The sequence below is a fragment of the Balaenoptera borealis genome, assembly GCF_965194805.1.
Source record: "Balaenoptera borealis genome assembly, chromosome: 8".
Classification (NCBI taxonomy): domain Eukaryota; kingdom Metazoa; phylum Chordata; class Mammalia; order Artiodactyla; family Balaenopteridae; genus Balaenoptera; species Balaenoptera borealis.
In genome coordinates, this window is record NC_138865.1 from 39,475,536 (window position 1) to 39,502,294 (window position 26,759).

General features: G+C 41.6%; 1 protein-coding gene across 8 annotated transcripts in view; it reads right to left on the minus strand.

The window, feature by feature from the left end:
• Positions 1 to 26,759, minus strand: part of NTRK2 (neurotrophic receptor tyrosine kinase 2) — a 409,783-nt gene that overhangs the window by 201,621 nt on the left and 181,403 nt on the right. For 6 of the 8 annotated variants that reach the window (XM_082401158.1, XM_082401155.1, XM_082401159.1 and 3 more), the window contains one exon: positions 5,667 to 5,714. The exons of the other annotated variants lie outside the window; for them this stretch is intronic. In XM_082401158.1, coding sequence (XP_082257284.1) covers positions 5,667 to 5,714 — 48 coding nt within the window. The remainder of the gene's footprint in view (positions 1 to 5,666; positions 5,715 to 26,759) is intronic. 8 annotated transcript variants of the gene reach the window in all.

The window sequence follows — 26,759 nt, forward strand, 5'->3', positions numbered from 1 at the left end:
CATCAATTGATAGAAATTTGGGTTGTTTAAAATTTTTGGCTATTATGAATAATGTAGCTATGTGCATTCGTGTACAAGTTTTTGTGTGGATATATGTTTTCATTTTTCTTGGGTGGAATTGCTGGTCATACAGTAGCTTTACGGTTAACATTTTCAGGAACTGCCAAGCTGTTTTCCAAAGTGGCTGCACTACATATTTTATATCCCCAACAGCAGTGTGTGAGGGTTCCAATTTCTTTACTTCCTTCTCCTATAATTCAATATGCAGCTTTCCTCTCTGTTCTCTGAACATCTTTAGAACACTCTCTCATTGAAACGCCCAGCATGAATCTAGGATTCCTGTTGTACAGTGTACTGAAAGACGTCCTAGAAGTTCAAAGATCTGATCCTTTCACCACTCTTTGGACAAGTCACTTACCTTTTTTGTACCTCTACATCTGCTTACATGTGTAAAATATGCAAAATAGTATCTGCTTGTTACTTTCTGAGACTGGAATGAAACTACTGATATGAAAATGTGCTTCATGAGTATGAATTACTACTAAGTGTTACTAAATAAACTTACAAATAACTGGTTGACTAGAATTGCATTGGACTGTCCTATTACTATGCTCCAATTTCTGTATATTCTCTCAGCAGCGGCACCACTTTTGCATACAAAATACTTTCACAGCAATAATGGATCAATCCCATGGCAAAGTTCCCTGTTTTGCCTTTAGCCATAACATTATTTGTAGTGTCATTACATGGATGTCTTTATACTAAAGCGATAACCATAGCATTTTTCATACCAGATTTAAACTTTCCAGTCCAGAGTCTCAGAACGTATATACCCATAAATACAGTCTACTGTATCTTATCTAAACAATTCAACCATTGACCCATAATGTTTGCAACCAAAAATACATTCACAAAGATAAAGGTCTACATTCATTGAAAACTTGCAAACAATTAAGATCTCAGTGGCTTTTGACAGACACGCCCTACAGGAAAAGTAGACAAAGCCCCCTAGCATAGTACACAGGATTCTACAGTATCCTGAATAGGTGCAGGGTCTTACAGAAGGCTCTCACTGGCCAGGGCTACTATAATAAGCTAAGAGGAAGACAGGAAGAAAAGGATATGGAAGAAAGACAAAGGGAAGGCAATGAGAAGGCAAAATCCAATGTGCAGCGAAGACAAATGTGTACTGGGGAAATGAAAGCCTTAATCACTATTTCCTGAGCAAGACCATGTGTGTTCGTCCAACCCCCCAGGATGTTTCAGCACCTCCAGCCAACCTCTACCTCTTCCTCACATTTTACTTTTTCTGTAAGAAGCACAGCAATAGAAACAAAAGTTGTTGTATCATACTTTTATGAATTCCCTATGAACTATCACGGTAATCCATCCCCCAACCTCCAAGATCCATTTTCCCTCTTATATGGGGATTATCACAGTTTGTAGGGATAACGACATTCCCCAGCTAGCTGAATCTTAAACTATGCAGGAGGCAGCCAACTGCTATTATAGGTAATTTTTAAAAGCACTCTCTCAAGGGGATGTGTATTTAAGTTGCTTTTAATGATACACTCTGGCTTAATTCTGCAAGCAAGTCCTCACACAGCCAATTTAGAAGCCACAGAACACTCAAAGCAAAGGCAAGCTTACCAGTTGTATTCGTCCTAAGCCTAGCTCACCAGTGTTAGTAAACAGTGGAAATTCTGCCAAGAATAGCTACACAGACAAGTTCTTTCTAATATCCTTAACCATCCCTGTTTTATGATTTGCTTCTTGACAGGCCCCAGTCACCCAGAGCTTAAACCCAGAGGTAGAAAATGGAAATGTGTTATGCTAAGCTTTCTGCATCATGTCAATAAAACCTTCCCATCATGGGCTCCCTTGCTCCAGTCCCGGTGCAGTTGTCCCCTCCTTCGAGGTTACCAAAGCACGCTACCGTCCGAGCTCCCCGGGGAGGGTGCAGTAGAGGCCACACATTTCTCAACAGATTCCAGGCTGCACATTTACCCCCAGAAATGCAAGAGTTGTCATGTTCAAACACTCCACATGCTGTCAGAAGGCCAGCGATATTTGCTTCTGGATTCCCTGCAATAATTTGAAACGCACTGATCCCAGTTGCTTTTCCTCTGATTCCCTTTTGGCCCAGGACAGGCTATCCACATTCCCATAGCATTCAATCGTTTTGGAGGAGGATGATACTTAGAAGACAATGTTGAAATTCCTCCAGGAATTCGGGCTCTGAAGCATCTGCCATGTATACAGTGGAGCCTTACTTAAAGAGTTCAACCAAGGGACTTGCTCTTTGCTTCTCCATCACCAGAGGACACCCTTTCCTTCCTGTGGCCTCGCTGAGTAAAACCCCCAACTCTGAGGTAACAGATTCCAAGGGGAGAGGCTCTCTGTTTGGGGGGAAATGTTTTAAGCACAGAAGTGGTATAAAGCACCAGAGGTAATCTTTCAAAAGCTTTTTCACTTTGCCAGAAGGTCACTGTTGACAAATCTGAGCAACATATAAACCTCAACAATTTATCAAGTGGAATATTAATTCAAGTGCTGTTTTCTTCATTATTGATGTTCCAAATCCTGGAAGATTGATACAGCTGGCAAGGTTGCAGAGATTCAGCCACTTTTCTATGAACATTTTGATCAAATGGAGCACAGCAAAGCTGCAAAGGGGGAAAGCTCTCAGCGGGGAAGATGAATGTCTATATAATTTGACAGCAGCCTGTCTGTGCATATCATGGATGTCTCGTTATGTGTCTGTGCACGTGGGGAAAACACCCCAAAAAGACAGACAGAAGAAGAGTCAGGGGCACATCACAGCAGGTGAGAAATTCATAGGAGGACTTGAAAAAATGTCTTATAATATTAACAAAAAGTTTTAAATTGCTGGGTATGTGCAGCTTGCTGAGTTTGGGGTAGATAGTTCTAATTACTGAGCTGACAAATAGGAGCTATGCCTGGAAACATTTTTAGCCCATTTTTATTTTAATATGTCTCACATGCAAAGAGGCATTTTTCTTTTACCAGAGCTGCTCAGTAACATATCCTGCATAAATGACTTTACAGACATTTTTAAGCCTGATTGAGACTTTTTTCCCTGATAAGAATTGATGTAGGTCATCTGGAGAAGGAGTTTCCTTCTCTCAAGACCAACATGCCTTCAAGGAGAGAGACAGATTATTGTTCTTAAATAGCTGTATTAACCATGTCTTTTATTTTCTGTATTCTGATGCTTCAACATCTGAGGCTTTGGTGACAGAGGAGGGACTGCCAGTTCCTAGAGATAATAAAGTACTTGCCTACGAGAGTATGTTTCATACACAAACTGAACAATCTACAGTCTACGCCCCCAACCGCATTACTTACTAGGCTCTCACAGTCCAGGCTGCTATCCACCTGCCCCATCACCCCAGAGCCAGGTATAAGACAACTGGGGACTGTCCCTACATCCCAGAGCCCACTGACCTTACTCAACCCAGCCAGTCCTAAACCTGCTTACCCTGCCTCACCCATTCCTTTCTGCAGAAACCACAATAGAGGTTCTTGTCTATGTTTTCCCCTTACTCCCTCTGCCTCCTGATGGACCCTGTGCCCCCTTCAGCACCATGGTCCCCACGGTGGCATGGCCTGCCCTCTTCTCTTGGGATCTGTGAGTAACAAAAGATATTTTCAGAGGCAGTCATCTCCAGACCTGTGACCTTCCCACAGCTGAATAATCATAAAACCTTCATTTTAAAGCAGCATCACTTCTGATGAACTGTAGCTGAAAGAACAATTCTGGAGAAAAATTCTCTCTGCTGTAGCCTGAAAGGGTGAAGCCCAGTTTTTGAAGCTTTCCAGGAACAAGTGCCTCTCTGAAGAGCAAAATGGCCTGGAAAACATGTACATGGCTGTACCATGTAAAATGCCAATAAGTATCATTAACTATAAGTTTTATTTTTAAAGGGGAGATAAAGAGTAAGAGTATGGTGTATACATTTTCAAAGGGTCTATATAATCCATAAAATTTATTTTCTTTGTAAGGACATAAGACATATGTGATAGGTACATCTCTTGGGAGAGAGATGGTGGGGGAAACCATGGAGGTGGGTAAGAGAGACATTGTTTAATATTTACATTTCTGTATTGTTAATTTTTGAAAAATCTTATGCATGTATAATTTTTCTCTATGTTAACAAACACTCTCTGGGTACAGGGATAAATGGTGTTTTTGTTTGTTTGTTTTATTCTTTATTCTTTTCTGTTTTAAAAAAATAAAGATTACTTCAAAAAAATTTAAAACAAAAACAAAAACAATAACAAAGCAAAACATTTACATGGTTGCACCGATTTGCTGTTTAGTGGAAGGAAAACCCCATCTCATGGCGCTATTGTGAGAGAGCTTGTCACTCAACTTCCCTCTTCACCGCCACACACAGAGTGAGCACAAAGCCTTGGAACAGGGTGCCTTCAAGATTGCATGGACAATCTCTCTGCTATCTTGGCAAAGTGCCTATTATCAGCTGGATCTGAAATTTGCCCCTGGGGAGTCACAGACAAGTCCTGAGCTGGTGGAGCTTAATGTTCCAACTTTGCCACACTCCACTTTCTCTTTGCTGGTTAAGAGCTTTAGTCTTGGAATTCCTAGGGCTAGCTAAGGGTCAGGGTGACTTTCCCCCTTCAGGCCCTCTCTGGCTCAGTTTCTGCCACCTCTGGGTTCAGCCCGTGTGACATTTTGGATCACTGGACCGACACTGAGAAAGGCTGTCCAATAGGAAAGGTCTGCTATCGGGCTCAAAAAGAGAAAGGAAACAGGCTTCCTTGTATGGATGGGATGGACACGTATGGGGTGGATGACTCAGAACTGGAAGGCTCCAGGACCCTGGTACACTTCCCCTATTTTACAATTTTCCCTATAGCCAACCTTGCTACCGAAATAAATACTAACCAACAGATACTAAAGATGGGGCTAGATCTTGGAAATACACAGGCAAGATGTAAAGACAGTTTGTGCTTTCATGCCTTCTAAGCAATTCCTGTTCATTGTCTCTGTACCCATAGAAAATACTGAACAAATTGGAGGTCCCGGGAGATCACACCTGATTCCAGTCCTAGTGATGAGTTACATTATCTGCACTCATTTCATAGCTACAAACTCTGCTTTTCAATTACCAGCACATAGTCTGAATGCAAGGAACAGAATGCAATCAAGCACAAATCATAGTGTCTGGACGTTAGAGTCTTGCTTTGAAAGAGAAGTGGTCATAAATGAACAGCTGATTTCCTAATTCAGAAATTTATTACATGTTGGCCAATGGAAGAAAGTTAAGATGCGAACTTGACCAGACTTGAATATTCAGCCAAATGTTTGCTGTACATGGAGTTGGAGTGTAGTTGCATTTTATTTCCTTAACCTTCTTAAAAATGCAGCAACAAGCTAGATCTGGATGACAGTTAACACTCCCCCATAGGATAGAAACAAGGTGATGTCAAAAATACAAAACCGTTTACTGAAGTCAATATTCCTTTTCTGGAAAATTCTAGGCCTCTTTCCTCAGCAAATCAGAAACCAGGAACACAGAAAAAGAATCAAGGACCAACAAGTATAAAGAGAGTCAAAGCAGTTTCATCCTAATTAAACAACACAAACTCATTACTTATCCAAAGAAGGAGGAACTACTTACCAACACCTTGTCTTGATTTTACTTTCCCAAATCCAAACCATGAGAAATCTGAAAACCATAACAAAACATAAAATAAACTTGGAAACAGAAGCGTAAACCAGAAGCATTCAGCACCGTCCCTAGTGAAATAACAAACTCCCCCAAAAAGCTCCACTGGGGACCGAAGCTTCCCCTCAAACACCTGGAAACTAACCCTTGGATTTTTGTGTAAAGATTTATTTCTCATCCTGAGAACATGGAGGTTGGAATAAGATAAGAGAGAGCAAGAGCTTGTCTTCGAGAAAAATGGCCCAAACCTGGGGTTAAAGGCACTGAGCAGATTTTACTTCTCACTGTCTCTCTTCTCCCTAAGTATCGAACCATCAAACAGGGAACTGCAAGGGTGAAAACAGCACAGTGCATTCAACAAATGCACCATGGCTCTCAACCACAGACATGTGGGAAAATAATCAAAGAAAAGATCTTTTCTGGAGCTAAGACAGACAGTACAAAAAAGGAACATGAAATCCTGTGGGAGAACTGACACTTGGGCTATATGGGAATTCAAGAGGAAAAAAGGGGATCACAATTCTACAACTGACTTGCTGTGTGACGGTGGGCAGTTCCCAGCAGCTCTGCGCCTCTTTATAACACAAGATTCCATGGGGCACGTGTGGGGAAAAGTGTGCCAAATGTTTGGAGGTCCTCCAGTGAATAATGCCACAATGAAATGCCTATTTATTTCCTGGGCCCGACTGTTCCCTTCTAGGTAATTTCCGCTGGGTTCAAAGTAAACTCTGCACATCAGGGAAATCCCTGGATAAGAGGCCAATAAAGGGAATGGAGCCCAAATAAGTAGTAACTGTGTTTCTCAGCTCCTTACATCTGTAGTGATTTTTACAGGCAGGATAAAAAGCCACATAAGAGAAGAGCCCATCGAAATGAAAAATGCATACGAAAACACTTTGCACACTCAAAAATGCCTTACAAAGTTGTCATGATTACTATCTTTTTCAAGTACATTTAGCCTTTCCTTTCTTAGTATTCTACAACTTCAGCTCTAAGCCAATTTTTACTTCTGATTGGTATTCCTCTGAATGCTTTCTTCCAGATTTTAAAAGGCAGGAGGAAGGTCTGGCCTCTATCCAATGCCAAAGAAAGATTCGTTTGCACAGGAGAAAGTGACCTCATTCACTGGCTCCTCAGTGTAGCGAGGCCAGGCTGTGACTGGATTTCTTAGTTACGACTTATCTCTTTCAAAATGGAGTGTATTTTCCTACTGGTCACTTTTTGTTTTTCTATACTTGTTTGATTTACATAGTTTTAATTAAATCGTGGATTGAATATTTGGACTCCTTTTTTCACTTGAGTATTTTTTCAAAATCATGATTCTGTCTTACAGAGAGCCCACTGAAGGGCAAGGCCATAGCGCTCCTCACTGGTTACCTGATTCAGATTATTGTCCATCATCCACTATCATAACCACAACTGCAATGAACAGCTTTGCATGTCTTAGGTGTTCCCATCCCCATTTTCAGAAATCATTTCCTCAAGATAAATCCCAGAAATGGAATTACTGTGTCAAAAGGGGGAAATATTGTTAAGGTTCTCAATGCACGTTATCTAATTGTTTTCCCACTACACGAGGTCTTACTTTCACCAATAGCGTATAAGAGGGTGGAGTGTATTTCCAATGGGAAAGCTAAGGGTGAACCATTTCCGATGTCCATCCTGCCATTAGTCGGTCTCCACCTAACTGAACAGAGACCTGGTAAATACTCCCCTCCCATCTGTGCCGCATGACAGCACTCATCCCCTACGTGTCCTAGGCTGGTGTTTGACACAGGTGCAGTAGGGAGAACTACAGGTATGAAAAGCATAAGAATGAAGCAGGTAACACTTGTGCAGTCATCATAATTCACAAAATGCCTCCCCCACCTCAGACACTTCTCCCTTAGTCCTCAGCCAAACCCTGTAATATATCCCAGTTCCTTAACAAGGGATTGAGACTCAGAGAGGCTGACAGACTTAGCAAAGGCCACAGCCTTTTGATGCCAAATCCAGTTTTCCCATTCTTTCTTAGTTGCCTTTCCAATCCTCCAAACTACTTAGCCAAAATTAGCCAAAGTTTTACAACGCTACAATTAGGATTCAATCTTATATATAGAAAAGCACTAGAAGTAGTCATTCATTCCTCATTTATTTATTAAGCAGGCATAGCAGAAGATTCAAATACAGAGAGCTGTATGGCCTGCCCTCAAGGAATTTACAATCAAGGATCAACTCTCGTGGAAGTACAGCTGGGATGTATGGGAACTCAAACAAGGAGTATCTAGCTGAATCTGGGAAGCGGGTTGAGGGGGGAGTGGGTAAGGGGGGAGAGTTCTTTGGCTTCTGGACAATAGATTAAAATTTGCCAAGAATGGGAAAAAGCAGAGGAGGACATTCTCACTGTAAATAGTCCAGTTCTGGTTAGAGAGGGAAGCATTCATTTGTCAAGGGGCTGATGAAGCTGGAAAGTGGAAAGAAGCTGAAACACATAAGCAAGGGCCAGGTTAAGAGTTTGGAACCTATGGTGAATATTGCAGGTAGGCCCTAGAAACAAACCAACCAACGAACTTCAGGCCAGGATGGAACATAATCACAGTTAATTTTAGAAAGTGGTTGCAGAATGGAAACAGGATGATGTAACGGAAAGACTGAGGGCAAGAGACTGGTTGAAGAGGCTGCTGGAGAAATCAGGGCCTGAGAGAATTGTTACCTGAGCCAGGTAGTGGGGAGGTGGGGCAGGGACGAGGAGGGGATGGCTGTCCGGCCTCTTTAGGGGAATCAAGAGGACTTGGCAATTGATTGCAAGTTGAGGGGAATACCGGAAATGAACAGGGACATTCTTGGGTTTAGACTACAAGACACATGGTGATGCTGCCCAGTGTCTCCAAGGAACCTGGCAGGAAAATAGGCTAGGGGTTCAACTCACAGCATGGGTGTGGGGCACGATTCCCAAATAAGGTGACTATGTGCAGAAAGCCTCAGAGGGAGACATCCAGTGTTTGGGGCTCAGGTCTGGAGCTCAGAACCCAGGTCTAGTGTCCCAAGTGGATCTGCTCAAGTTTAAGCGGAGCCCAGAGTCCAACTGAGAACAGAAGCTGGATGCTGCAGCTGGGACACATTTCTTCTTGGACACATAAAAAAACAGCCCTTTTTGTTTGTGTAGGTACAAATAAAAGGATATCCAACGAGGCTAACTTTTGACAAACTTATTCCTAAATTGCTAAAATACTTCTAAGTTCTTTTTAACAGTAACACAATTATTACGTAAGAGAGACTATAATCTTCTTGACCATGCGCCAGAGTTCTTGGAAAATTTAACAGATTAGGCAGAGCAACATCACATTGATACGTCTCCCTTCCAAAAACTGTCCCTTGTTCGACTTTTTCTTGATGAATTTAAGCAGTAGTCTTAAAACCGTGGTACTAAATCTCACCCACAAAAATTTCCCATAAAGCCAAAAAGAAACAATTTCTCAATTTCCTGTGATGTTTCACCCATTGGGAGCAGAGTCCTGCCAAAGATTCATTTATTTTCTACTTAATAAGAGACACTTTATTCACTGCAACATAAAGGGCTCCTTCAAAAGCAAATGTAGTTGCAGCGAGCTTAAAGGAACTCCTTCTTTTGGAAACTAGACCAACAAAGAATCTAAATTATGAAATTAACCAATTAAATCCATCTCTTCTTGAAGAAAGTTCAATCTTCCCCATCCAGAGAAGAGGAATGTAGAAAAGAAAATAGCGTATTAACACATTAACAGCTCTAAAATGGGACTCTAAATAAAATAAATAGCAATAAAGATTCCTTTTCAAATGTCTCTCAGAGGAAATCGCTAAAATTTAGGGGGTTGAAAAGGAATATTTATGATGCAAAGGAGAGAATCAGAGGAAAGAGCGAGAAACAGGCAACGTGGAAGAAATTTAATCTTCCCTGTGGTGCTGAATGGTACAAACACTAAATGTGATTTTTAGAAGGGCTCTGATCTCAAGAGAATGCCGTTTCTGGATTTTTTTTGTAAGTTTCAGAAAAAATTGTTTTTGTATATTAGAAGGAAAAGCAGCTCTTCTAACTCTGGAGGAATTAAAATTTGCTGCGTTCGCAATTGAAATTTCTTTTTATATATATATATATTTTTAATTATTGAAATTTCTTTATATTTTAAGGCAAAGCTCATCACCCTCTGCCCCCAAGAAAAGCATCTCTAATGATGGAAGCTAATGGGAGAATATGATTCACTGACAGAAATGCACTTCACCTCCAACTTCTTCCTCTCCTTCGGGGAATGGGCCACGCCCACTCCCCGGAGGACACATAAGAGAGGAGCTGTGGGCTGCCTTGCTGCAGGGAAAGTGTTGAGCCCAGAGTAGACTCCATAAGTGCTTGGGTGAGCAGCCAGCTGCCTGTTACCTCACACAAAGAAGTAGGATGACTGGTCATTGCAGTGGAAAGGAAATGAATGCAAAGGACCGCTTTGTGGACAATATAATCATCTCTCTTTCCAACTGACACGTAATCGGAGTGAGTAATAGTTTGCTTCAAATTAATTCCAGTTCCTCAGGGCACAGAATAGTGTAGTTTGGGGCCAAGTTTCACTTCAATTTAAACTTAATCTTTTACTTAAGGACACAACCTTTATATATAAGTCCCATCTCCACAGACCAGGAAGAGGGCTCACTTTGTGTTAAGCTAGTTCCCGAAATCACAGTTCAAAAGCATCCTGGATTTCTCCAGACCACCCTTCACTGGCTCCATCCTTTCCCTTCCCTCAAACTTCCAATGTGAGTTATGTCCACTGTTCTTAAGAAAAGGAACACTGAAGACCTCCAATGTGACAAATTTAAAGAAAAATATGTGTTTTGTGGCTGAAACTGCTAGCTGCTCTCTGAAGTCTGTATTTCCCTCTTTTTCCCTGGGCCCACAGCTAGACTACATTTTCCAGCCCTTCCTGCAGTTAGTCGTGGCCATACTATTAAATTCCAGCCAATGGAAGGTGTGCAGAGCACTGAGTACCACTTCTGGGCTGTATGACTTATAAATATATGCTACCCCATGCTCTTTCCCCTTCTACTTGTTCAGAAGGAAGACTGAAGACAATGATTACGGTAAACTTGGAAGTTATGACTTGAAGATAGCAAAGAAATTCTCTGTTCATTCTCCCAGTATTGTTTGGTGAATGCAGACAGTGTAGAAACCGAGTTCTTCTACCTGAGATCCAATGAAGCTGAGCTATTTATCCTCCAAATTTCATCCATATGCAAGAAATAGACTATTGTGTTTAAACCATCTTCCACTTCAGGACGTTTTTACTATGGTAGAGAGCCTATCCTAACCGATACAAAGGGAAAGATATACACACATGTACGCATAGTAATTAACTGACTCCATAACCTCTAAATCCCCCATCACAAATTCATAATTGTGTTCCATGTATATCTGCATTTTTAAATCCACAGTGTGAAAATCCACAGATTTCATTAGATTTTCCAAAGCTACTTCATTGCAAAATGCTAAGAACCCCTGAAATACATACAAATGGTTTCAGAGACAAAGATATCAATGCATAGGTACTCTGCATTTCGATTCTATTTGATTATATTCCCTATCAACACTTGAACCTGGGTGCTGATAACCATCTATCATCTCTCACCTAAACTTCTACAGCAACCTTCTCATTCATCTCCTGCCCTGTTCTTGCCTCCCCGGAATCTCTTCTCTGCAGAGCTGCTGGCGTAATTATTTTCAGGTATCAGTCAGATTATCGCATTCCCCTGCTTAACATCATTTAAAGGTTTCTCCTTGCATCTAGTATAAACTCTTGATGATGACTAGAGTCCCATACGACGTGGCCTCCCCCAGCCTACCCCCCCCATCTCCTGTGAAATGACCACAGCGGTCTCTTTCCTGTTCCTGCTCACTCTGCACGTTTCCTTGCCTCCTTCCAGAATCCTCTGTTTGGGCTCTTCTCATGCCTAACCACCACCTCTCATCCTCAGGGTTTCAGGGCAACTATCACACCCCAGAGGAGCCCCGACCTCACCACTAACCCAAGACTCTCTCAGCCCCTCTCACTAACTATCATCTCCTCCTTCTCAGTATGTACCAAGAAAGGACCTGACTCACTTCTTGTATTATTTCTTGTCTGTATCCTTTACTAGAACTTGAGCTCCACAAAGTCAGTGACTGTCTTAGAAGAGGCTCAGCCCCTGCACCCTCCGCTGGAAACAGACTCTGACACAAGGATTCAAGTGAAGGCAGTTTAGTAGGAAGGGATCCAGGAAAACTAGAGGGGGAGTGAGCCGGTGACACAGGGAGGGAGGGAAGCCTGCAGTGGATGCGATATCCAGTGGGTTACACTGTGGACAACTAGAGTTCAAATCCCTGGGGTGCTTGGGGAGAGGGTGTAGAATGCATCTCAGAGTTTTCCCATCCAAAACATCAGGAAGTTGGGTTATTTACCTTCCAACTACCATCTGTCATTCTGCTAAGAGAGAGCACTGGGGCAGAGTCCCGGGTGTTTGCAGCAGGACACTGGGGGCCAGCACGGGGGCCAGCATAGGGATGGTGGGACTTGGGAGGACCTGGTGGGGCACCAACAGGATTTGCTACAGGGATCTTGTCTATGTAGTTCACCACCACCTTCAGTGCCTAGTACAGACCCTCAATAAATACTTGTTGAATGAATGCATGAGAACAACCATTTTTCAAAGCATAACAATATGAAGTACAGCAAGTGTAATGAAAACACCAACATGCAAATTATACACTCAACGTAAAAACCACAATATTTTGCAAGCATATTTGCTGCCCTCTTGAATCATTTATGACCCTCCCATGGAATCTCATGGTAGACAGTATTTAAAAGTGAGCAATACCCAGAATCCAGCATTCTGGGCAGGAGTGTGGAATAAAGATGTTGGATCAGATGTCAGGTGCAGGGTTTCTCTAGATGCTGTAAGAAATGAACTGCATGACCTTGGGTGAGTCACTTCCCTCCCTCATAGGCTCTGCTTCCTTCTCCATGAAGACAGAGGTTGAGAAGTGGCATCGAAGGCCCGTTTGAGCCCTAGCAGTCTATAGTACTAACCATCAGGCACATATGACTGGGAATAAATTGCCACATGGCCTTATATAGCTTTCCTGAACATGGGTATTTTGGGAATGTGAGATCATGTGCAATTTAAAGAAAAGCACTCAGTCAACTGGCCTAGATTTCCTCCTACTCAGATGCTTTGGGGTCACTATTTCCTCATCTTGCGAGAAGGGCCTGTGCTCTGAAAAAGCAATTTTTGAAAAACAGTACTTATTGATTACTTGCTAGATGCTAGGACACTTACTAGAGATTAGATGTTACTTTAATTAGGGAAAATTGGTCAGCTTCTATTGCAGCATTAAAAAAATAAAATCAGACTCAAATGATTTTTAGATCCTACAGACTTAAAGTTCAGAAGCCTCAAGTGGGAGTAGATGAAATAGACTTGCTCGGAATGTGGAAAAATGTCCCATTCCCATATTTCAAACATTCAATTTTGAGGACAAAGTGTTGCCAACTACTTCCCTCTTTCATTTGAACATGTGGAATATTTCAAAGAAAATTCATTTGGTCTACATCTTAGTCATTCACAGTTAAACAGTACAAAGTGCTGGATTTTTTTTTAATCTATTGTAAATTCTGAAGGCTTTTTCTTTAACAAAGGAGGTCACACGATCTTCTCTGAGTGGGTAAAAAATGGAACCTGGGACTCCTAATGGTTAGTTTTAAACTTGGGACTTTGAGAAAGGCAGAGGCAGCCTCTGTTTACTAATAACAGTTGAAAGAGATGAAAGAGGCATATCATAGCTTTGCCTCTGTGGTATCACCCCAGTGAGAGCTCAAAACACTCTATAAACTTTTTTTTTCAGCTGTCACAAGCTTCCTGCAGGGAAGACAGGTGATGTCTGGTTGTACACACACAAAATTTCCCTAATACTGTCTTCACATTGAGGAAATGACTGCCTGAGACTCATCCCCAAACCCCCATCTCTCTGCAAAGCAACACTGGTAAGCACTCAGAGCAAGTCTTTTGGGAGGGAAATTGGCTGATACTCATCATCTGAGAAGTGATATTAGTGGCCCTCAAAGAGAGTAACAGACCCAGAGAAGCTGGCAAACACTTTATGTCAAATTCCCCTGAGCTTTCATTTCCATGGAAAACCTAAACAATGACTCAGAGACCTGAACTGACTTGCTCAGACCTGTCTCTTGTGCGCAGTCACCAAGTAGGGTCAAAATGTGCTCTCTGCAATTCCTTGCACAAGGACTGTCGCCACATGACATGCATTTGAAAATGCTTTTGTAATTGCTGCCATAAAGTCATAGTTATATTCATATTTATGCATTATATATATATAAATAACATGCAAATTCTTTTTTCAGTTCCTCTAAACCAACATTTGCTGCAGCTAATGCAAAGCACCATGTAGGAATTTTTTTTGTGGTTCTACTATGGAATTTTGGAAGGAGTAGGAGGATGGCAGCATTTCTAGCCATCTCACTTTAAAATATTTTCAGTTGTATCCAAATTCTTCTCTCCAGTCTTGGAATGTGGTGACCTGCTTCATGCACATTTGTCTTTCTTTCCAGTGACCCATGGTCAACCTTCCCCCCCACAAACCAACACTCTTAAATCCAGCCAAGGTCAGGAAATGTGTGAGGCTGACACAATAGCTAAGATGTTCATTTAATTTTATTACTTTGTGCTCTTCTATTAGGAAGCTCCCATAACGGAATAGAACATAATAGGATTATATACACTTATAAAGCTGGGTGCTGAATACAAATAGTTGAATAAAATGACCATAAATAGAACAAAATGAAAACTCATTGTTGAAAATGCAGCACCAGTCATATGAATTAACTATCGGCCATCTACTTCCTACTTAATATCACTGCAGGTGGTTTACACACTGTCAGTGGAGGAAACCCAAATCCATAAGATGAAACCGCATTTCTTTCCTTCATGTTTTCCCACTAAATGCCCAATGTGCTCTTTAAGATCCACTGCTTTTCTGGAAACAAATCAAAATTGACTGGCTAGGTCAGTGGTCTTGAATGGGGATGACTTTTGCCTCCCAGGGTAAGTTTGGCAATGTCTGGAGATATTCGGGGTTGTCACCATGGGAGGGGTGAGGTGGAGAGGCTGTGCTCCTAGCGTGTGATGGGTAGAGGCCAGGGATGCTGATAAACAGCCAACAATACACAGGTCAGTCCCCACACAACAAAGAACTTAAGTCCCAAAACATTAATCGTGCCGACACTAAGAAACACTGGCCTAAACCATAGCCCAGCAGAGGTGGAATTTATCCCCAAATCTTGTATCTCTGTTAAAAAGAAATCCTAGCCTGTCTAAGCTCACTGCTACTACAGGAGTTTAGTCTTCTCTCATGTTATTCCAATGTTCTTATCACTGGTCCCTCTCTCTCAGTTTCCCATATTTTGCAAGAAACATCTATGATATTGTCATTTCTGCTGCTCCCAAACACCAAAAAGTGCTGTTCTGATCCAGAACAGATAGGCAATGCAGTATGAAGGGATGGGAATTGCATGTGGACTCCAAGTCTTGTGTTCGAGTCTTGGATCCTCCACTTCCTGACAGACACCCCACAGTGACTTGGTCTCTCTAAGAGTCCTTCCTCAGAGCAATAATTACCACCCTGCCCACCTGAAGGGGCTGTTTTAGGATCAATGGACCTATGTGTCTGTGACACCTCCATAAACTCTGGTATTATATAAACATAAGGGTAAGGAAAATGTTCAATGGCATTCAAAACCCTGACCCGGCCCCAGCTTTATCACTTATGACTTGCCTTAAAATATCCCAGCTTCCAGTTAAACTGTTAGTTTGCATTCCTTAAATGAGCATGCCTTATTTTCCTATTTCTTCATTAATTCATTGAAAAACTATTCTTTGACCACCTGATAGATACAAGACACAAGACAGTGCTGGGGATGTAATAAAGAATAAAGCAGGCTTCCCTGGTGGCGCAGTGGTTAAGAATCCGCCTGCCAATGCAGGGGACACGGGTTCGAGCCCTGGTCCGGGAGGATCCCACATGCCGCGGAGCAACTAGGCCCGTGCGCCACAACTACTGAGCCTGCGCTGTAGAGCCCTCGTGCCACAACTACTGAAGCCCGCGCGCCAAGAGCCCATGCTCCGCAGCAAGAGAAGCCACCGCAATGAGAAGCCCACGCACCGCAATGAAGAGTAGCCCCCGCTTGCCGCAACTAGAGAAAGCCTGCAAGCAGCAACAAAGACCCAACACAGCCAAAAATAAATAAATAAATTTATTTAAAAAAAAAAAAGAAAATTAAAAAACTAATAATAATAAAGTAATCACAGTCCCTGCACATGTGGAGCTTCCAAATGTTGTGTCTTTGCACCAGCTAATTTTTCCTACTGAAAAACCTCAACTCAACCTCAATTTTTTATCATTAAATCCCCTTTATTCAAAAAAATCCACCTTAAAATTCACTTCATCATGAGCATTTCTCCATTCCCCAAATCAGAAATACCCCCCATTGACATTTAGGTGGTTCATCTCACGATAAATACCACATTCTCTGCTGTATTAATATTTATATAGTCTTATTGCTCCTATTAGATTTTAAGCACTCTGAGTTAAACGGAAATCTTCTTATTCACCCTCTTCAATAAGCTTCCTAACAGTTACAACAGTGTCAAGCAGGATACTTTACACGTGGTAGGTACTTAGCAAATACTTCAATTGCAGCAGATTGGGTCCAAGTAGAATGATTTGAAAACAGGGCATGAGATTCCCACAGAAATAGTAGGGACTGAGTTGGAAAGCAAGAGATAGACAACAGTAGGAGCCTTCATTATGCCAACTACTGTTTTCCGTATTTCCAAGGCACACTGTTCTTTGCCTGCCATAGCTCATCTCACTCTGAATTTTAATTATCTACTTACTTGTTGTAACCTCTCCCCACTGGAAGTTCTCTACAAGTAACAAAAATATTTCTCCCCATTGTACATACAATGTCTCCCCATTGTACTTCTAGCATTGAGCACAGTGCCTGGTACATTTTAGGTGCTCAGTAAAGATGTATTGAATAAATAGGTGAACAAATTCCAACTTTTCACCTTTGAATTCTTCGATCACGAGCCCAATTTGGTGTGACATGGGATCCTGATTGTGTTAGACACCACACTGCTCCCTCTCCTTCCTTGTCCAGCAGAGGACTGGAAACCACCCTCCACCACTACCGTCACCAATCCACATTGCTTGCATTTGCCAGTGAAAAAGGAGCAGAAATGACATGTGTTACTCCTGGGCAGAAGACTTAATAGTAGGTTTTCCACTTCCTCTTCATCCTATCATCGTGAAGCCTCATGTTTGGACAAACTGTGTTGTACATGGAGCATGAGGAGAAATAATCTTCTCTGTCTTAAGGGTTATTTGTTTCTGCAACGTAACCTAGCCTATTCTGACTGATACAATAGTGAAGTTCCAAGTGAACCTTACTAAAAGGTAACCTTATCTATAAAAATATCAGGCTTTTATTTTATAAAAAGACTGACATGTACGGTTAAGAGAATATATGCTCACACATGTACTCTCTAAAGCATATGCAGGTGTGTGCATAAATACATAATGTACAAATATTCATGATAAAGTAATACAAGAAGTTTTTAAAAGCTCGTTGTAACTCACATTAAGAAATCAGAGTTGTAACCTTGCAAGGAATTCCCTCAGAAGGCCATGCCTTCTTTGCAAATATACTGTTCCCGTATATCACATTTTCAGAGCTCGTCTTGGGGAATTATCTTTAATTATGTAGCAGAGTCTTCAAACTATGGAAATCTTCATTATTTGAGAGGAAATTTTAACATCCAAAGGTCATTTGCAGCCAGATCTGATAGAACGTGTGGGCGATTAAGCTGGACCACATCACTATTATTCAAAATGTCAGGGGGTCTGATTCTGTAGTCTCCAGTCTCCACCTCTATTGTGGAGCTCATAACTTTTCACTAAAGGCACTTCTGAAAGATGAGTTCCAAAAAGGCACAAGGTCTCTTTTCTGGTGATTCTCAAACTTTTTCATAGTCCTAGAATCATAACTAAATGTCAGTCTCCAGGAACTTCCTTGGTCCCTTAATTCATGGCCGTTAAGTAGATGCAACCTGATTGAATGCATGGCTGGGTGTTCCTCACAGCATCCATTAGAAGCTACCTAAGCACATTCACTCTCAGACTATAAAATCATAAACACAATTGACTCCTGGTGGATAAAAGCCCACCTAAAACAGGATTAATTAGAGATGCACGGCTGGGGGTTATCATTTTTGCTTGTGTTCCACACTGAATTGTATATCCCCAAAATTCATATACTGAAGACCTAGTTCCCAATATAGCTGTATTTGGGCTTTTAAGGAGGCAATTAAGGTTAAATGAGGCCATAAGGGTGGGGGGTTAATCTCACGAGGACTGGTGTCCTCTCTTTCTTTCTCCACGAGCCACAGAGAAAAGGTCATGTGAGGACACAGTGAGAAGGGGGCTGTCTGCAAGCCAGGAAGAGGGCCCTCACCAGGAGCCTTACTGGCTGCACATGATCTTAGACTTCTAGGTTCCAGAACTGTGAGAAAGTAAATGTTTGTTGTTAAGCCACCCAATCAGTGATATTGTGTTACGGTGTCCTGAGCAGAATATTCTAGTTTGTTTATTTGTTTATTTTGTTTATTTGCTGTTGTCATCACTGTTTGAATTGCCACCCTGTGTCCACTTCTGCCTGCTCACTGATCATGATTTTCATTTGGTTATCCACCTACCCCCAGACAGCCAACGTGTTTCAAGATGACCAATGGCTTAGGCATAAAAATTCAGCATAATTCCACTCCCTGCCCACAGTGTGGCTTAAGAATCGGCATGTGACTAAAGTTAGTCTGATCAAAACCAAGCCTGGGATGTGTGTACAAAGGTTGACATAAGTGATGTTTTCTTTCCTGCTGGATGGACATCTGGGAGGATTAGCATCAGGACCGAATGGAACTCATCTTTGCTGCAACCGTGAGAGAAAAGTTTGTCTCCAAGTCAAGCCAATCCAACAGAAGAGAGCCACAGTGTTTGGGCCTTGGATCAAGCCATATCCAGAGCTTGGTATTTACTCCCGGATGGTATACTTATTGTTCGAGACATTTGCAACTGTAAGATGCCAAACTAATACAGGGATGGGGCAAGAGTAGTCTAATTGTCAGTAAGTCACTCCTGTGTCCCCAGAGGCTGGAGTAAATGGGTACCATATTCTAGAGTCCTTCCACGCCCCCAAGTTTTATTACCACTAATGTTGAATTGGCCTGTTATGGAGATGTAAATGTCCTGCTCTTCAAAGGCATGTTTGACAGGATGAAAAGCTTTGGGATTTCAATGACTTTGACTCCTCAGGAGATGGGGGACAGCCTATTTTAGCAATTTCCTTGGAATGAATAGACATATACTTTAGCTATTCAAATATTTAACTAGCTCTTTTGTTGTTGTTTTGAATTCCAACGAGCTGCAGCTGCCTATTTGTGTCTGTTGTGTCTTTAAGGGGCTTGCTGATTCAGTGGGATCCCTTGAATGCATTAATTAGCCTTCTCTCATTTTCCCAGCCCATGCCTATGAAGAAATGAGCATTTGCAGCTCCAATTGTGGAACCATGTGAGTCTTGAGGGTACCAGATAAGTGGAGACTCAGAATTGCCTGCTTTTTGACGGGCATTTTTACGCTGGCAGCAGCCTGCATGATGAATTTATTGGCGATCACTATTGGCAGGTGAATGAAACACAGGCCCTGGATTAAAGTGTAACAGGGGAGATGGGGCATTAATCAGCCCAGGTACATGAGTCAGAAAGAGGTAAAGATGCAGAGAAAATAAAATGTTATGGAAGGCTGGAAAATGATTTATCATTTTTAATATATATGATCTAAACCCACTCTTTATAACTGCTTGTAGGTCTCCATGTTGGTGAAGACTTGCGCAATAAAATACTCCTTCTCTAAAGCACTAAAGTGAAAGATGCTGGTGAGGAAAATAAAGAAGCACAAAGAGTGAACTGCCTATAAAAGAAAAAAATGTTTGGCTTAAAATTAAATGTACACTCTTTTCTTTTAAAATGATTTATAGATACAGCTTTTGCTTGGAAAAACTGCATTCTATTGATCAGATGGAGAGGAAGATGAGAGGTCTGTCTGTGAGGGTCCATTTCTCAGATCGTTTTTAAAATTATTAAAATATGAGACAATGTACTTTCCAAGAGTAAGTGTCCACAGCAGGCTTAACTGTTAAGCCAGCTGATTAAATTGCCATTAACATTGAATCCTTGAGCTTGAAGCTTGGTTCTACATAATTAAGCATTCTCAAATATGGAAGTTAGCAAGAAGAAAGTCTAGCAACTAGGTGGAGAATTATATGGAATGAGACATCCCTTCCCCCATTAGTGGTTGGTTACTAGTCTTCCTTGGGTTTTTCAACCCAGGAAATTGTAAAAACCTTTTTCAGGAAGGTTTCCCTTTCTGTCATGGGCAGAGACAAATAACAGCACATCCCTCAGCATTCTGTAACACTATAAGCTATAAAGCTTCTAACAGTAACTGTTTGTCTTAGTTCCCCTTCAGAAATGTCAGGTGTTTCTAGCAAACAGGCAAAGACCAAAGACCTAGGACATGAACATGTTACCCAGAACCATCAGGAAATGTAATAAGAGAAGAATATCAGGGGGTCCATTGTCTGCTTCTTCATTTTACCTCCTTTATGAAAATTCTCTGACATTCTATGACAGGCTATGCTTATAAACATAGAGCCTATTGCTTTTCTTCCAAATAGTGGACCATCTATGGCCAGACTAATGCTAGCTGAAAAGGCAATGGCTGCTGCTCTGGTCCAGTCCTCTCCAGCTCTCAGGACAGCTGCTACCTTGGCTTACTGCAGCCTCCTGCCTTTCTTTTGCTCTCCTTAGGTCCATCCTCCATGCTACAGCTGGACAGAATTTGCTAAAATGTGCAGATCCTCTTCTTTTTGTCAACATAATTGAGGGCTCCACGTCACTGCCTTACAACCCAAAGTCCTAATCTGGGTCTTGGCTTCAAGTTCCTTTCCAAACTTCTCTCTTCTAGTCTCTTTCTCTCATCTTAAGGCCTAGAAACTGAGGTAGCGATTGGCAGATCTATGCTTAAATTGTACTGTGTCTTGTCTATGTCTTGACTCTATGTCTTTGCTAACTCCAATCCTTTCCCTAGTTTTTTCCTATGCATCCTTTACTATTCGAGGTTCACCTCCTTCAGGATGCCTTCCTGACCACTTCAGACTGGGCTAAACGTGTCTCTTCTCTGCTCACATGATACCCTTTGCAGATCTTGATTAAAACTATACATTATAACAATCTTTTCTAACTTTTCTAACCAAGGACTTTTCTAACCAAGTCCTCGACTAAATTATACACCTTTGAGAAGCCTCTAGTCTTTCAAGGGTTTATTGATACACAGTGCATGGCGTACAGCTCCCTCTGCCCTGCAACAGGCACACACAGGGCTGATGCATTGCACACCCCTTCGCTGGTTCCCCTGGAGTTGTTCAACTCAGGGCAGGGCCAGGCTGCATGTGGCCTTCAGTAGAGGTCCACACCTTTGAGCTCTAGCTCTCAGCCTTCAAAAACCACTGTGGAAAATGCAACCATCCCTGGCAATGAGAACACATCAAACCAGCATAGCCATGAAGACCAAGCACTGTATGACTGAGGTGCTGGCCAACCTGTCAGTAGGGCCCTGAGGAATGAAGGACAGTGGGCAGCCACCTTATGTGAAGGAAAGTGAAAAACAACTATGCACAATAGCCAAGACATGGAAACAATCCAAATGCCCATCAACAGATGACTGATTTAAGAAGATGTATATATACAATGGAATATTACTCAGCCATAAAAAAGAATGAAATAATACCATTTGCAGCAACATGGATAGACCTAGAGATTATTGTACTAAGTGAAGTAAGTCAGACAAAGACAAATATTATATGATATCACTTATATGTGAAATCTAAAAAATAATACAAATGAATCTATATACAAAACAGAAACAGACTTGCAGACATAGAAAACAAACTTATGGTTACCAAAGGGGAAAGGAGAGAGGGATAAATTAGGAGCATGGGATTAACAGATGCAAACTACTATACATAAAATAGGAAGCAACAAGGATTTACTGTATAACACGGGGAACAATATTCGATATCTTGTAATAACCTATAATGGAAAATAATCTGAAAATATATATATATATGTATAACTGAATCACTTTGCTGTACACCTGAAACTAACACAATATTTAAATCAACTATACTTCAATATAAATAAGAAAATCCTGAAGCTTTGGAGATTTCCTGGGGGCTGGTAGAATCCTGTACTGGGAGAGGAGGCTCTGAGAGGGGGGTGAGGGCTACAGGAATCAAGGTTTATCTGCTTCACAAGCCTTCCTGAACACCTTCAGGTATAAGAACTGCTCAGCTATTGTAGACCCAGGGAATCAACCGATCAACTAAAAGTCTACATTATTATGGGAAGGACTAGCATTTACTGAGTTCTTCCTATGTACTAGGCATCTTATTATTGGATCCTCACCGTTACACCATCAAGTAGGTATTATTATCCCCATTCCTAAGATGCAGAGGAATTCAGTAATCTTTGGATCATACAGACAGGAAATGGAGCAGAGTAAATGTATAGTCAAGAATTAGTCAGGGACTTCCCTGGTGGCACGGTGGTTAAGAATCCGCCTGCCCATGCAGGGGACACGGGTTCGAGCCCTGGTCCAGGAAGATCCCACATGCCATGGAGCAACTAAGCCCGTGTGCCACAACTACTGAGCCTGCACTCTAGAGCCCTCAAGCCACAACTACTGAAGCCCGTGCTGTGCAACAAGAGAAGCCACCACGATGAGAAGACCGCGCACCACAAGGAAAAGTAGCCCCTGCTCACCGCAACTAGAGAAAGCCTACACACAGCACGGAAGACTCAATGCAGCCAAAACTAAATAAATAAATAAATAAACATTAAAAATAAATAATTAGTCAGAAAGGATGGGTCACAGTGATAATTTGGGGGGGTCATCTAAGTACATACCCTCTCTCATACTTCTCCGCACACAAACACTCAAGGTCTTTCATAAACTTCTGGAAAATTGGGTGTTCACAGTCTAAAGTCTTCTAAGGCCTTTAAGTTGGCTCTAGTAGTGGGTCTAGAACTTGTCTGCCAGCTGTTTTCTCAGATGTTCAACAAAGTCTAGCTCTCCTCAGATTTAACCTAAAGAATGGAGGATTCTCATCAGTGCTGCCAGACTGTGGACAAAGTGAGGTTCCAATTCTCATACAGAGGAAAACCCCAATCCTTTGCTGAAATCAGGGGCCCAGGGAGAGGGCAGGTTCCCATGGCCATGCAGGTCACTTCCTGACACACAGTGCGACCAGCAAAGCAGCACTGAGTGGATGACAAGGAGAGGAAGAGTGGGAGTCCCAGCCCTGGGAGCTCAGTCAGATAGCAGCAGTCCTGGAGTGGAGGGAAAGTCCAGACGCAAATCGACAACTTTGGCCAAGGGTCTTCCTTTGAGCTCAGAGCTGATTTTATTAATTCATCCAGGATGAGGATGGCATTCACACACAGTGTCTGAAAAACAGTGCTTACCCTCAGATAATGTAAACATATGTTTATGAAGATAACCCTGGCAGTCATGGGAAAAATGATTTACAAGAGGGCAAGACTTGAATCAGGAGGGTGATGGGCTATGAGGTCACTGCTGTTGATCAAAGAAGCCCAGGATCTCTTCACATGGAACAGAACTCCATCCCCAAGTATGTCAACATCCAGACTAAGATTACTTAGTCCCTTACTGTGCTTAAGAGCTGCAGTGGCATGCAAGGGTGGATGGAAATGGAAACAGGAGGAGAGGTGGGATTCCAAAGTCACTCACATTGTCTGGGTCATCAAATTTTGGGGGACAGGATTAATAATTCTGCCTGTTGCTTTAATGTTTTGTCTATAAGATGCAACATATCTGAATGTGTAGCATGTCTGCTAGTGATTAGTGCTCCAGAGACAAGTAAGGGAGGGAAGAGGGACGGCGACCATCAAGCACGAATAAGTACTGGAATTTGATAAATAGTTAGGGAAGGCCTCCCAGGGGTGATATCTGAGCAAGGATCTGAAGGAGATAAGGAGAGCATTCCAGAAAGAGGAAACCACATATACAAGGTCGTGGGGAAAGAGTGTGCCCAGTGTGGGCTATGAGGAGCAAGAAGACTTGGGAGGCCAGGTAGTATAGGAGGGAGATCAGGGAAGAGAGAGACGGAGACAGAGACAGAGTGGGCATCAGTGTTTGTGGTCTGGGGAGGTTGAAGGACTGTTGGCCGGTGGCAGAGAGTGAGCTGGAAACGGGATCGGGGAGGGGGGTTCTTGAGATTACGGAGAGGTTGGTAATGACAAAGTCAAGGAAATGTCCCCAGGAGAGCAGGACAGATGGCACGTTTCTCACAAAGGACCAAACAGGCTGTGTATTTTTCCTAATCAGTGAGAATAATCAATAAAGAGATCTTATTGTATTTCTAAAGTCTTCAGGAAGGGAGGGGAGAAGGGAGGGAGAGAAGGAGGGACGTTGGTGGCAAAACACAGCACTCAAAACACAGAATTCATGAAAGCTGAGCTTAAGAAAAAGGAACAGAGAAACCCAACACCCTGTAGTTCAGAGCTTTCCCGAATCCTTCGTCGGGACCTCTAATAAAGAGCAGCAATTTGTCTTCGTTTTGCAGACCCGCTTGACGTGCTGGCAGCCTCCCCACACACTGCCGGTTTGTAGGGATGAGGGGGAAGGCGGCGGCGGGACTCCTGGGCAGCAAAGTTGAGGAAAGAAAGCCACAGGCAGGCTGGGGCCTGGCCTGGAGAGGAAGCAGCCTGCTCTGGGCTGGCTCTGGGCTCCGAAATCAGCTCCACATCAGAAGAGCTCACGCTTGGCCAAGGTCAGCACAGAGCCAGGCATGGAGCAAGCACTCCAAAAATGTTTGGTGTTGTCCAGATGAAGGACACCACCTCTGCTCTGATCCTTCTGGAGCCTGAGTGCCTTCTGATGAGGGCCAAACTCTGCCAAGACCCTGCTGGGGGAGGGACGTGTCCCAGTGAAAGGAGATTGTGGGGACAGTAGTTTGAAGTCCCAGGTTTTATTCTCATTTCCATCCAACCCACAAACCTATAGTGAACAACTATTACGTGCTAACCTCTGTGCAAAGAACTGGGGGTCTCGTGTAATCCATCCATATTACATATTTACTAAAGCAGATAAGATAAAATAGAGGCCAAAGGAAGTTAAATTAAAATTTGTGCTCACCTGTGGTCTATATTGTTTCAGGTTTTTTTTAAAGTATATTTTGACTCTTCTGGTGAGAAGTTGTCAGAAGAGAAGATGAGAGCTACCTCAATGTTTCACACACAAAAATAAAAAATACCCATTAGGTTGACCACCAAACCACAAATGGAGAGTAATAAATAATACATAGCATTTGTCAGAATCAGTACAAATGTGGGTTAATTACTACAGTAATAAAGGAAGTGAGGTAATTTATTTTTTCTAAGAGTTAATGAAATAGATGTTTCACCTTCCAGAGCTGTCTTGTACATCTTGGTGTTTTCTTTGTTCCAGAAATTGAATCCAAGTCTTGTAGGAAGACATTATGAAAAAAATCATTAAAGCTTCTGTGCAGAATTTCAATTATTTTTAATCAATGAAGCACAAGGTAAATAGTACTGTTCCATATTTTAAACAAAAGATCTGGCTATTTTCAGTAAATAAGCCATTATTTATTTTATTTTAAATTATATATCAGCAATAAAAGTTCACAAAATAGTATATGTTATGGGAAGAAAAGTAACACTAAGTAGGTGAACTCACTCCTGTGGGATTAATTTTCTCCTTAAAAGCTTTTGAATAACTTTTTGCATTATAAAACATGTGCTTGCCTTTTGTAGAAACGTTGAAAAGTGCAGAAAGTATAAAAAAGAGAATAGAAATCACCTATAATCCCACATCTCATAATGATTAACGTTCTGATGCTTTTATCTCATTTTTTCCGTGTAAAATATAAGTTTGAAATCAGGATCCATATAGAATACAGTTTAATATTCTAAACTTTTGACTTTACATTGGGGGCACATAATTTATCCTACTATCTTTGGAATTTCACCATCATTTAATTAATCATTCTCATATTATGGAACATTTAGGGTTTTTCTTTTCTTTTCCTTTTTCTTTTCTATTATAAATTCTATGGAGAGTATCAACTTTATACACACAGCTTCCTCCCCATCTCTGTCTCTCTTTTGTTCTGGATGTGCTGTCGTGATTGTTGTTGTTGTTTTCCTACTCTGAGGGACATTTTTTTTTACCATTCTATTGTCTCACATTATTGCTAACTTATGGATGAGCAACTAAATAATCTGTTTGGTATCCCGCCAGATTATAGAAACTTTAGATTCAGTACTAGGTTTATAAATTGGTTCTCCACCATTTTCTAAGCACTCACAATATCTATAAATATCATATCTTTCCCTTTTCCTTAAATAAATCTCTTATATTTGCTGTCTCACTCCATTAGCTAGCACTTCCCAAACATGATAAAATCATAGAGATGATGTACAGATTCTTGTGTTGCTTCAGATTTTAATGAGAAAAGATACTGAAATTTCACCATTAACTCTGATGGTGATCGTATCAGATGTAGCCCCTTTATCACACAAAGGGGGTATTCCTTCTCAGTCTAGTAATTTTTACAAGTTATTTAATTTTGTCAACACCTAAACCAAATGGGGATCACCAGATTTTCTTTTGTGACTTAGTCACTGGATTCTTAGCTTATTATAGTAGCACTGGGGTTATTCTTTCATTATTAGCTTGTATGAAAAGCTATCTGAAGTTTTATCTTTTTATAGCTAAAAGCCCTCTTTATTCCATTGGACAAAATACCAGGTGACAAAATCTCCCTCCAATGCCTCAGA